At 61.3% G+C, this 13,392-nt stretch overlaps 1 protein-coding gene across 5 annotated transcripts in view; it reads left to right on the top strand.

Moving 5' to 3' along the window:
• NRXN2 (neurexin 2) overlaps positions 1 to 13,392 on the top strand; it is a 100,227-nt gene that overhangs the window by 81,340 nt on the left and 5,495 nt on the right. For 3 of the 5 annotated variants that reach the window (XM_090050853.1, XM_090050851.1, XM_090050849.1), the window contains 3 exons: positions 2,849 to 3,020; positions 5,826 to 5,915; positions 11,638 to 11,960. In XM_090050853.1, coding sequence (XP_089906979.1) covers positions 2,849 to 3,020; positions 5,826 to 5,915; positions 11,638 to 11,960 — 585 coding nt within the window. The remainder of the gene's footprint in view (positions 1 to 2,848; positions 3,021 to 5,825; positions 5,916 to 11,637; positions 11,961 to 13,392) is intronic. The other 2 variants (XM_090050852.1, XM_090050850.1) reach the window with 1 other exon arrangement.

Below are 13,392 nucleotides of genomic sequence, written 5' to 3'. Positions count from 1 at the left end.
CATCTGGGCTGGCTGAGCACGGCCAAGCAGCCATTTTGGGGTTCTTCTGCTCGTTAGGGAGAGCAGGACGTTAATGAGAAGGGGGAAGGCCGAGGTGGGGGCAGTCAGCAGGGCAGGGGCCATCTCGCTTAGCGTGACCGGGCAGCCATTTTGGGGATTGTTCTTGATGATCACAAGAGCGGGGCAGACCTCAGGGCAGCGGCCATCTTGTTTAGCGGGACTGGGGGCCATTTTGGAGCTGGCCAGCTTCTTGGAGAGAACATGATGTTAATGGGAGAGGAGGAAGCAGCCGTCCAGGGTGGCGACCATCTTGTTGATAGCATGACTAGGAGGCCACTGAGGGGGTGGCCCAGCTCGTTAGGGAGAGATTGATGTTAACGAGGGGAAAACAAGGCTATGGGGGAAGCAGATATCCTGCCCACGCATCTTGTTGCTTGGCACGACCAGGAGGCCATTTTGGGGGCTAAAGCGGCAGGAGGCATTTGCAGCAGCCATCTTGCCGCTCCCTGGCACAGTGGCCATCTTGGGGTGGCTCTGCCAGCCCATTCCACATGGCTCCTGGTCGTTGGCGGTCCGTATCCCGTGTAGTGACCTGTCAGCAGTGTGTATCCTGTGTAACGCCTGGTCGTGTGTGATGCCCAGTGGTGGCAGCCTGTGTTTCATGTCATGCCTGGGCATGGTGGCATGTGTGCTGTGTAACACCTGGCAATGGCAGCATGTATCCTGTGTAACACCCGGTTGTGGCAGCCAGTGCCCCATGTAATGCCTGGTTGTGGCAGCCCGTGTAATGCCCAGTCATGGCAGCCCGTGTCCCGTGTCCCATGTAACGCCCAGTCATTGCAGGTGCCCTGCCGGGCCTGTTGCTCTGTGCACAGCTCTGGCAGTCCATGGATGGCCCTCCGTACCTGGTGTGCCCCATGCCCTTGGGCCGGCTCCGGTGGCCCATCTTCCCATAATGCCCTCCCCTTGCCTGCTCCATGTTGCTTTGCCAGGGCTTCGGCATCACACCCTCGCCTCAGTGGTCTGTGATGCATGCAGTTCCATGTCCTAGTGTGCTCCAGCCCCTTCCCCGGGGCATGGCCCTCCATGCTCTGCTCTGCCGGTCTGTACTGTGTGTGATGCCTGGCTCTCAGCCCCCAGCCCCCATTCCCTTCCCAAAGCAAGAGGAGAACCCAGGTGTCCGGGCTCCCAGCCCCCCTGCTCTCCTAGAGCCGGGGAGGAGGCTGGCATGGCTGCAGGAATGGTGGCTGTGAGTTATGAGCCAACACCTGCACATGTACACACACATGCGTGCTACCCTGGGAGAGCTGGTGCAGTGAGTTACGGACCAGCACACACGAGTGCACCCGTGCGGACGGCCCCCGTGGGGCCTTTCTGAAGAGGACAGGGAGCGATGGTGCGTGGACACACACACGCAGAACCAGGCATCTGGGGGACACGTGGATACACACACTTGCACGCACACGCGCACGCACAGACACACAACCTAGGCAACTGGGACACACACAGACCCACACACACCCCAAGCACCGAGGATGGGGACGCACACACACACACAAGCATCCAGGACACGCATGCACACACGCACCTTAGGCATCCAGGCAATACACACACACCAAGTACCCATGATGAGCACACGCACGCACACTCAAGCATTCAAGACACCCACACACCCCAGGCATCCAGAACACACATGTGCTCACACACACACACACGTACACACATGCCAAGCATCCAGGATGGACATACACACCCCCAAGTATTCCGGACATGCACGCACCCCAGGCATCCAGAACACACACATACACACATGCATACACCCCCCCCAAGCATCCAGGATGGACACACCCCCCCCCCCCCAAGCATCCAGGATGGACACACACACACACCCCCCAAGCATCCAGGATGGACACACACACACACGCCCCAAGCATCCAGGATGGACCCCCCCCCCCCCCCCAAGCATCCAGGACATGCCTGCAACCCAGGCATCTGGGACACATGCAGACACCGCCCCCCCCCCCCCCCGGCATCCAGGACACACACGCAGCCTGCTCTACTGAGGGGGCCAGCCAGCGAGCCCCAAGCCTCCCCCCATCTCTGCGGGCCCGGCCTGATCATTAACGCACTCCGGGAGCTGGATTAACGGGCTTTGATGAACGAGGCCCCAGGGAGGGAGCCCCTGCCTCCACGGAGCCGCAGATGGGCGGGGGGGACGCCTGGGGTCCTTCTGGCTCTGGGAGGGGAGTGAGGGGGGGCTGGGAGCCGGGACTCCTGGGTTCTCTCCAGCTCCGGGGTGGGGGGAGCAGGGGCTGACCACCTGGGTCCCATCCATCCTCTCTGTCTCCTCTGTCGCTCCCTCCCGCATCCGTCCTCTCCCTGCATCTCTCTGCACACACCTACCTGCCTACTTATCTGTCTGCGCACGCGCCCCTGCCAGCCAGCCAGCCACCGCCGCGGGCACTGCTCTGCTGCTTCTCCCGCACCCACTCCCCCTCCGCTCACCTGCCAGAGCTGGAGAGGACCCAGGCAGGCAGGCTGCCGGCCCCCCCCCCCTTCTCATCCCCCAGCCCTTGCTCTCCTCCCAGAGCTGGGGTGAACCCAGGGGGCCCCCCAGCCCCCACTCCCACTCCCCCCCGGCTGGAGACAGCCCAAGTGTCCAGGCTCCCAGCCCCCTTGCTTGCACCCCCCCGCTCCCACTCCCCTCCCAGGGCTGGAGGGGCACAGGTGTCCAGGCTCCCAGCCGCCCCCTGCTCGCACCCTCCAGCCCCCCACGCTCCTCCCGCAGCCAGGGTGGAGCCCAGCTGTCCTGCCCCCGTCCCCCCTCTGACGTGTCTCGTGCCCCCAGGACCAGGGCACGATCGGGGTGATCTTCAACGTGGGCACGGACGACATCACCATCGAGGAGCCCAACGCGGCAGTGAGCGACGGCAAGTACCACGTGGTGCGCTTCACGCGCAGCGGGGGCAACGCCACGCTCCAGGTGGACAACTGGCCCGTCAACGAGCGCTACCCCGCAGGTAGGCACCCCCGCCCCGTGCGGGCTGGAGCCCCCCGCCTGCCTGCCCCGGGGGGCTGGGGACAGCCGCCGGCCCCGGGAGCCAGCGTGCCCTGTTAGCGTCAGCCCCAGTGCAGAGGATTCTGGGTACAGTTGGGAGCCAGCCCACCCTGTTAGCATCAGTTCTAGTGCGAAGGACTCTGGGCATGGTCAGGAGCCAGCCCACCCTTGTAGTGCCAGCCCCAGTGCCAAGGATTGTGGGTGTAGTCAGGAGCCAGCCTTGCCCTGTTAGTCTCAGGCCCGGTGCAAAGGATTCTGGGTAAAGCTGCCAGCCTGCCCTGTGCAAAGCATGCTGGGTACAAATGCCATTCTCCCCTGGGCAGAGGACTCTGCATAAAGCTGCCCTCCCTGGCCGGGCTGGAAGGAAGCCGGGGCAGGACCTGCCTGCACAGTTGGGGATGGGGCAGATGGCCCAGGGTAGCTGAGGTCTAGTGGGGCAGTTCCCAGCGGGGTGGGCGGGGTATCTCAGCTGCCCCAGGGTGGATTTTAGCAGGGGGCCATGAAACACCCCCCGTGAGGCTCCCGGGGACCATGGCTCTGCCCTGCTCCCCCATTGCCATGGGTGCCCCCCAGGCAGGGTCCGGGGCGGTTCCGGCCTCTGCCGCATCCCACTGCCCCTGGGGTTGGGGAACAACGGGGGGAGGGGGGGGATGATGCCGCATTTGTATTTGGAAACACCCCCCGGTTCTGCACCTGGCTGGCTGTCTCACACCCAAACTGCCCTTCCCAGTGCTGTCACGCACAAAACACCCCCCTCCAACCCCACCAGGCCAGACCAGAGGACATACAGGGATCCTGACACCCATGTGCATGTGTAATGCCCCCACCTCCCAATGCAGCATGCACGCATGTGCTTGCACACTTCCTCCCAGAGCCTGTGCATGTTCACAGGCACACCTGGGACACACATGTGCCTGCGGGGGTCCCTTGCACAAGCACGCACATGCACACTTGTCCACAAGCCAGCACATTGCGAGCTGAGCTGCTCTGGAGGTGGATGGGAGAGACAGTCATGCGCGCACACACGTGTGCACTGATACGTGTGCTCCCCACCCCACCCTTGGCCGTGTGCTTCCGCCCAGTAGAGTGGGGCTGCCAGGCCACATTAGCAGTTGCTCAGCACCCAGCACGCAGCATTGTGGGTAATCATGAGGGACAGGTATCACGTTGTACTAGCGCCTGCCCAGACATGCTGTCCCCAGGAGGCGGGCTCAGCCAGCCCCTCCCCCCAGAGCAGGCTGGGTGCACATGCAGGCCCCATGCATGCGCTCACATACACTCACTTGCACACACGAGCCCCATGCACACGCTTGTGCACGTGGGTCCTCATGCACACTCTTGGACACTCCAGTATCCCCCGTGCACATCATATTTAAGTGAGGGGTGGCCGTGGGGATGGGGGAGGAAGGCCAGGCACATGTGTGCAGTTTGTATGTGCTCCCCTCCTGGCAGGATTGTGCAGGCCCCAAGGAGCATGCAGACTGACACAGCAAGCACATGTGTAGTTCGTGTGCAGGCCAGCGCTCGCACAATTACACCCCATGATGCACAGGTGGAGTGACGTGCCAGGCACATGCATGTGATTCCTGTCTGCCCTGCTAGGGTCAGGAGGATGGGGCACACATGCATGGGCTGATGTGCAAATAGACACGCTTTTTACGTGCACTGCACACCTATGCAAGCACCACAAGCCCCCCGCCTCGTGGCTCTGTGCACCAGAGGGCACACACGATGCACACGCATGCGGTCCCCATGTGCAGCTGCACCATCCCATCTCCCCAGCCCCCTGGGAGCACCAGCTTCTGATTACCAACCCAGGTCACTTCCCAGCGCCCGCCTGCTTTTAATTAAAGATGTTAATCGCCTCGTTAATACGGGCACTAATGAGAGCCTGGAAAGTCCCCGATGGCTGCTAATTAGGAGGGACGAGCGACATCCGGGGCTGAGAGACAGAGGGGGGACCCTGGGAAGAGCGCTCCCGGCTCTCGGCCCCCACTACTGGGGCGAACCCAGGCATCTGTGCTCCCACACCCCACAGTCCCCCCTCCCCTCCCAGAGCTGGAGGGAACCCAGGCACCCAGGACTGCACAGCCTCCCCCAAGCCAAGATCGGGACCCCATCTCCCACCAGCCCCCTCCTGCCCTGCATCCTTCCCCCATCTCCCCCTCCCACCCCCTTTCAGACCAGGGGCCCGATCTACCCTGGGCACAAAAGCCCCCTGCCCCCCCGTATCCATGGCTCCCAGCTGTGCCCAGCTCCCTGTTCTCAGATACAAATGCGGCTGGCGGGGATGGGGGTCCGGGCCGAGGGGGGACATCGGTTTTGGACCAGCTAAGGGTGGGGGGGAGCTGGCTGGGGGGGCCACATGCCCCATTTCCTCTGCTGCTCTGGTCACCGCTGCCCCCTCCCACCCCCTCACCGCGCGGAGGGAACTAACGACCAGCACTAAAGCCCCGTTAAAGCCCATAAACGCTGCATAAACCCGTCTAACCCCCCTGCTAAAGCCCCCTAAACCCGCCTAACTAGCTCGCGGCCGCGCTAAACCCGCTAAACCAACCGGGCCCCCCCCACCCGCTAACCTCTGACCTTTGACCTTCCAGCGGGCATGCGGGGCTGGGTCTCTCTGTCTCTCTCTATCTCTGTCTCTCTCTGTCTCTCTTTCTCGTTCTTTGGTTCTTTCCTGGTTTCTGTTGCTTCTTTCTTCCTTTCTCTCCTTCCCGTTTTTTAACCGACTGCAACATTCTTCTTCCCTTAAACTTCTCTAAAGGCAACAGTGATAATGAACGCCTGGCGATTGCTAGACAGAGAATACCGTATCGGCTCGGTCGAGTAGTAGATGAGTGGCTACTCGACAAAGGTAATTAACAGCAATTAATTCCGCTTAATAACCAATAAATCACAGTGCTTAAAGGTGCAGAGCTCCGCCCCCTGCCTCCCTCTCCCAGCCAGGCCCCCAGGGCAGTCGGAAGCTGGTGACGGATTTGGGGAGGTCGGGGCTCCCCCATGGCACGGGTATCATTCCCCCGCAGTAGGGCACTGTCGAGAGATACCGCCTGCCCAGGCCTGGGCAATAGGACACCAGTGCTTAGGGACTTTGGGAAGGAGCAAGGCCCTGTCCAGAGAGACGGACACTGGGCAAGAGCAAGAGCAAGGGCAGAATGGGCTTGGAGTCTGCTGGAAAGCTGGCAGAGAACCCACGCATCCGGCTACCAGCTCCCCCCCTCCAGCCCCCACTCCCAAAGCTGAAGAGACCCCAAGTGTCCTGGCTCTCAGTCCCAACTCCCCTCCCAGAGCTGGAGAGACCCCAGGCATCTGGGCTCCCAGCCCCCTGCTCTCACCCTCCCAGAGATGAGCATAGAGACCAGGTGTCTGGGTCATCCCCTGCCCCCCAAGCACCCTGCACACTTATCTGAGTCCACCCCAGCTCCTCTCTTCATCCTGCCCCCTCACCAGCTTTGTAATTGCCCCATTGCTCCCCCCACCCCCTGGGCAGAGCTTTCTGCCCACCTTTCCCACCCCGCCAGGTGGAGCTCTGTACCTTTAAGGCTCAAACTTAGTTGGGGAAAAAGGAAAAAACAAAAAAACCCCACCAAAACAACCAAAAAAAGCCAACCCCCCCCAAAAAAACCTGCCCCCAAACCCTCCTAACTGCGTGTAACCAGGTGCTAACAAGGCTCTAACCACGCCGCGGTAACCCGCTAACCACCGGCCTAACCTGCTAATGGCTGATCTAACCTGCTAACTACTGGCCTTATCCGCTAACGGCCGATCTAACCAGCTAACCACTGGCCTAACTTGCTAACCAACAGCCCATCTCACTGGGCAAAGCCTCAACCCGCTAACGAAGCATTACTAACGGAATCATTAAACCTCCAAAAACCAACCCAAAACCACCCCCCAAAAAACTCCAGTTAAAGGGATGCTAACCTGCTAATGGATTTTTAAACCTCCCCCCAAACTTCTCCCCCCACATAATCCAACTCAGGGTGATCGGCTCACTAATTATGGACGGACCTGGTAACGAAGGAGAGGTAACCCTTGGCATGTCAGGAGGTGGGGGTGGCAAGTGCTGCATTCTGCTGGGCGTGAAAACTTGTCTGGAGTCAGTGGGGAAAGGGGCGCTTGGAAAACATCGTCCCCCCCCACTGCTGCCTGGTCTGTCCTGGCGTCCCACACCTTCCCAGGGCCTGGGAGAGGACCCAGGCGTCTGGGCTCCCGCTGCCACTGCTCGAACCCACCGAATCCTAGTCCCTGCCCAGAGCGAGGGGAGAACCCGGGATATGGGTCTCGGGGGGGTGTGGGGGGGGGTCACAGGGGCAGCCTCCTGACCAGGCTGGGGCTGAGTGGGGCACATACTTGGGTCTGGTCTCCCCTCACCACCATCGTCCCGATCCCAGCCCCGTGCTGTCCCCCATCGCAGCCACCATCGGGGCAGTGAGGGGTCCTCCAGGCTGGGTTGGGGCTATGCTGGAGCAGGAAGGGTTAAACATTCCCAGTCCCACCCTGCTTATCCCCACCCCCACCCCCCAGCTGTGGGACTGGGACCCACAGGCCCCAGGATGCCTGGCTCAGCGTGGGGAGGGGCATGTAGCAGCTGCTGGCCACAGGCCTGTTTCCCCACCTGCAGATACCCCCTTGGGCATCCCTCCCTGCGCCCCTCCACCCCAAATCCATCCCTCTGTTTCCCTTTCTGCCTCTCCGGACACCCCCATCTGCCCCCCACCATCCTGCCCTCTTCCCTCCCTCCGCCCCTGCCCCCAGCTTCCCTCCATGCATGCTGCCCCCACCTGCCACGTGTCCTCTCTCTCCATCCCCCACTCGCCCATTCGCTCAGCTCCAAGTCCTTTCCTCCCTTCATTCACCTGTCATCCCCACACTTCTGTCCGTCCATCTGTCCACCTTCCTTCTTTCACCATAACCTTCCCTACCTCCTCAATCCCATCCTCTCAGCCACTCACCCATCGCCACGCTCATCCATCCCTCTAACCCCACCCGCATCCATCCCTCCTCATATCCAGCCATCCTTCCTTCACCATAGCGTTCCCTACGTCCTCACACCCAGCCAGCCAGCCAGCCAGCCATCACCATAGCCTTCTATACATGCTGACACCCATCCCTCCATCCGTCTGTCACCATAGCCTTCACATGTCCTCACATCCACCCATCCAACCCCACCTCCATCCATCTATCTCCACATCCTTTCATCCCTTCATCCATCCATCTACTCCCGCCTCCCCCCTTGTCCCTCTCCCTGGGCCTAGCCACCCCCCAGGGGCAGCCTGCTGCCCCCAGGCCCCGTGTCTGCTGGTGAGCAGAGCACACTGGGCCTGCTCAGCTGTGTGCACCATGTGACACGGTGTCACAAGCATGAGGACATTCACAAGGGTCCCATTCAATGTCATTCTGGTGCTCATGAGAGTCCCATTTGGTGATGCTTCCCTGTTCACAAGGATCCTGTTTTGAGACGTGTTCACAAGGGTTGCATATGGCGACACACTGGTTTTCACGAGGGTCATATTCATTGACACTAGAGCTCATGAGGGTCCCATTTGCTGACACTTTCCTATTCATGAGGGGCCTTTTTTTGCAAGGTGTCACTGCTCATGAGGGTTGCATGTGGTGACACACTGCTCATCACATTTATTAATGCTCTGGTGTTCACAAAGGGCCTGCTCTGTGACGCTTCCGTGTTCATGAGGGGCCTGTTTTGCGAGGTGTCACTGCTCACGAGGGTCGTGTGCAGTGACACGTTGCTCATCATATTTATTAATGCTCTCATATTCACGAGGGGCCTGCTCTGCGATGCTTCCCTGTTCACGAGGGGCCTGTCTCAGGAGCTGTTCCACGAAGGTCACTTGCAGCGACATGTTGCTGTTCACAAGGCTCACATTTGTTTATGACGTGATGCTCACAAGGGTCCTGTTTTGTGATGCTTCCCTGCTCACAAGGGTTGTGTGATGAGAGGGGCTGGGGCCCAGAGAGGCCTCGACACATTGGAGGATCAGACCAACAGAAATCTCAGGAGGTTCAACAGGGACAAGTGCAAAGTCCTGCACTTAGGACAGTACAATGCCCTGCACCGGTGCAGGCCGGGAGTGACAGGCTGGGCAGCAGCTCTGCAGAAAGGGACCTGGGGGGATGGGACAAGAAGCTGAACAGGGGCCAGCAGCGTGCCATGAAGGCTACCAGCATCCTGGGCTGCATTGGTAGGAGCGGTGCCAGCAGATCCAGGGCAGTGATTCTTCCCCTCTGTTCAGCACGGGCGAGGCCACATCTGGAGTCCTGTGTCCAGCTGTGGGCCCCCCACTACAGAAAGGATGTGGACAAATTGGAGAGAGTCCAGTGGAAGGCAGTGAAAATGGCACTGGGGCTGGGGGACAGGACTGATGAGGAGAGGCTGAGGGAAATGGGTTGATTTAGTCTGGAGAAAAGAAGACTGAGGTGGATTTGATAGCAACCTTCAGCTCCCTGCAGGGTGGATCCAAAGAGGCTGGGGCTGGCCTGTTCTCAGTGGGGGCAGACGGCCGGACAAGGAGCAATGGGCTCGAGTTGCATCAAGGGATGTTTAGTTTTGATTTTAGGAAAAATTTTCTCAGGAGGAGGGTAGCGAAACACTGGAACAAGTTCCCCAGAGAGGCTGTGGGATCTCCATCCTTGGAGGTTTTGAAGACCTGGGCAGACAAAGCCTTGGCTGGGATGATGGAGCTGGGGCTGGTCCTGCTTGGAGCAGGGGTTGCACTAGATGTGACCTCCGGAGGTCCTGTCACCTTCTGTGACTCTGTGACAAGTTGCTGTTCACAAGGGACTCGTTTGTGGACACCCCAGTGGTCACAAGGGCCTTGTTTCATGACACTTTGCTGTTCACGAGAGTCGTGTGCCGTGACACATTGCTGGTCACAAGGGTCATATTCATTGATGCTTCCCCTGTTCACGAGGGCCACAGTTTGGCACAACTGTGCTCCTGTCAGCGCTCACCAGTTTCACAACATGTGCCAGGCTCGCCCTGCTTCGTCACAAGTCCTGTCTGTCCAAGCATCGTGAGAGTCCTGCTTCATGCTCATGCGCTCACAAGGGTCCCGCATCAGGGTCCCCATGACCCATGTGCTGATGCCTCAGTACTCGCCAGGTTCACTCGTGACACTTCAGTGCTCACAAGGGTCCTGCCTGGTGGCAGCTTGGCATTCACCAGGGTCACGCATGATGCTTTGGTGTTCACTGGGGCCAGGTTTGGGGATGCCCCAGCACACACAGTGGGGACGGCGTGGTGTCCCCACATGCTCCAGTGTCACGCTCAATGACTCCAGTTCACCAGCCCTGCCTTGTTCACAAGAGGCATGCGCCCCCACCACGCCCCTTTGCCTGCATGGGTCAGTGACCAACGTAACCTTGTTCACAAGCATGTGACACTCCTTACCCCTTCTTGCTCGCACACATCCCTGTGCTCATAGGCCCAAAGCATCCAGCGAGTGTGCAAACACAGTGAGCAAGGCCTGGGTGAGCCCCCATGCCTGCCACAAGCGCATGTGGTGGGGGGAAGTGGCTGACTCCCAGCACACATGGGTTCTTGCACGCTGAAAAAAACACTAAACCCCCGGCAGGAACTAAACCACCTAACAATGCCTCTAAATAAGCAACAACAAAAATTCTAATAATAACCTGCTAACAAGAGGGAAACTAATTAAAACTCTAATGCCCCTCCCCCCACCCCCCAAAACCCCCAAAACCTGGCAGGGCCCCGTGCAGGGCCAGGTGGCTTAAAGACGCCTAAACCTGCTGTCACCCCCACCCAGAGGGTTACAGCGTCTGCACTGGCCCTGTGCGAGGGGCTCACACGAGGAAGCAGTGCCGTTTGCACCAGGAGGTCCCTTCAATGCCCCACCCCCCTCTGACACTTCCCTTTGGCTTTTTTTAAAACCTTGTGGGAAGGAGGGAGTGAGGAAGAGGAGGGGAAGAGAGCATGGGAGGGAAGGAGAGGGTGGGGGTTTGCTTCCCGCTAGGGCTGGCACGTTGCACGTGGGGCTGGGTGGTGATGGCCCCTGGCCCAGGCCCCAGGTGTCTTGAGCCCCACACAGCAGCACCCCCTCGCTCTCTCTCAGCCTCCTGTTCCCTCGTCTTCTCCCTGCGGGGCTCGGCGGGGCCAGGGCTGGAGTAGGACAGGTGGAGGTTGCAGGGCGTGGATGGGTGGGTGGAAATGGGGATGGGTGGGTGAAGGGAAGGAAGGCAGGCAGACAGGAAGGAGTGAGGAGAATGGATGGATGGATGGGGAGAGAAGTGGGGCTGGTGGGTGGGTGAAGGGAAGGAAGGAGTGGGGAGGATGGAGGGATGGCAGGCAGTGGGGGTGGAGGGATGAATGGGTGCAGGCAAGAGGCCTGCTGATCTCCACCACATCCTGGGTGAGGGGATCCGAGCAGGGGGTGGGGAGCAGGGGCAGCCCCACCATATCCAGGGTGCAGGGCCCGGAGGAGGGGACATGGCCACGGGCCCCCGGCTCCTACAGCTCCCCCCTGTGCAGCAGCCACCACCCACTCCCTGCCAGGTGCTCACTCACCCTGGTCCTGCCTCTCTGTGTCCCCCGGCAGGTCGGCAGCTGACCATCTTTAACAGCCAGGCCGCCATCAAGATCGGGGGCCGCGACCAGGACCGCCCGTTCCAGGGCCAGATCTCGGGGCTGTACTACAACGGGCTGAAGGTGCTGGCGTTGGCGGCCGAGAGCGACCCCAACGTGCGGGCTGAGGGCAACCTGCGCCTGGTGGGCGAGGTGCCCTCTGTGCTCACCACTGAGACCACGGCCACCACGCTGCTGGCCGACATGTCCACCACCATCATGGAGACCACCACCACCATGGCCACCACTACCACACGGCGTGGGCGCTCCCCCACCATGCGTGACAGCATTGCCCAGGTCAGCGGGGCTGGGGTCAGGGCCTGTATCTTCACCCCCAACACCCTGCCCTAGGCCACGTGTCCCAGACCCGTAGCATGTCCAGTCTGTATCCTCCCCCGCAACCCCTGCCCTAGGCCATGTGCCTAAACTCTAGCATGGGGGGGGGACTGTATCCTCCCCCTGCCCTGGCCGCGTGTCCCAACTCTGTATTATGGGGGGTCTGTACCCTCCCCCCAACCCCCTGCCCTAGGCCGCGTGTCCTAGCTCCATATCATGGGGGAGTGTCTGTATCCTCCCCCCGACTTCCTGCCCTAGGCCATGTGTCCAAACTCCGTAGCAGAAGGGTGGTCTGTATCCTCCCCACCCTCTTGCCCTAGGCCAAGTGTCCCAGCTCTGCAGCACGGGGGTCTGTATCCTCCCCTCCCCACCCAACCGCCTGCTCTAGGCCGGGTGTCCCAGCTCTGTAGCATAAGTGGGACTGTGACCCCGGGGAGCCCTGGCTGGGTGTTAGGGGGTGGGGAGATGTCGGGGGCAGCCATGGGGTTGGGAGGCTGAAGAGGGGATGGACAGGGCAGGGGATGACACCCCACTGGGAGGCACAAGGGACCCCAGGGGGAGACCTGTGGGGGCTGCAGGGTCTCACACCCCAGCTGCAGTGACAGAGCCTTTGCGGCCCCCTCCTCCTCCTCCTCCTGCATTAGAGGGAAAATCGCTGACAAAGTCGTCCCGGCTGCCATGGCAACCGGAGCCGGTAATTAGAGCGGCCTGATTTCCCATCCCTGGGAGAGCAGAGCTGGGGGGGAGGGGGAGGCTGGGGTTTTGGGGTGAGGATGACTCAGAGCTGAAGGCAGCGCAGGGGAGGGGGCGGCTCTGGGGGCGAGAGCAGGGGGGCTGGGACCCCGGATGCCCGGGTTCACTCCCCACTGCACGGGCTGCGACTTAGAGCGGGGGGGCTGGGACCCCAGGTGCCAGGGAGCCCACACGCCTGGATCCCCTCCCCGCTGCGGGGGCTGCGAGCTAGAGCAGGGGGCCTGGGACCCCAGACACGTGGGCACCCGATGCCTGGGTTCCCCCCAGCTCTGGGAGGGGGGTCAGAGCTGGGGGTGACAGGAGGGAGCCCGGCTGCCCGGGGACAGGCCTCCTGCCCTCTAGCAGATGCTGCCCCCCCAGCCCGCCCCCCCCAGCCCATGTTCACCACCAGCCGCTGGCCCCTGTCATGCTCCCCCTCCACTGCTGCTCCTTAGCAGTCCCAGCGCCTGCTGGCTCCACGCCCGCTCCCTGCAGTGCCACAGACCCGCTCCAAGGGCACCCGGCCCTGGCACCGCAGCCAAGCCCAGCGCCCCCTGCTGGCTGCCCCCTGCAGCACAGTGCCCCCGAGGGCTTGGGACATCGGCACACATGGTCTCCCATTGGTACGCCGACTTCCTCAGACCCTGCTTAGGTTCCTGGA

Source organism: Crocodylus siamensis, chromosome 6 (genome assembly GCF_052110815.1).
Source record: "Crocodylus siamensis isolate JL-2025a chromosome 6, ASM5211081v1, whole genome shotgun sequence".
Classification (NCBI taxonomy): Eukaryota; Metazoa; Chordata; order Crocodylia; family Crocodylidae; genus Crocodylus; species Crocodylus siamensis.
The sequence above is the reverse complement of the archived record's forward strand: the minus strand, read 5'-3'. Positions and strand labels throughout refer to the sequence as shown.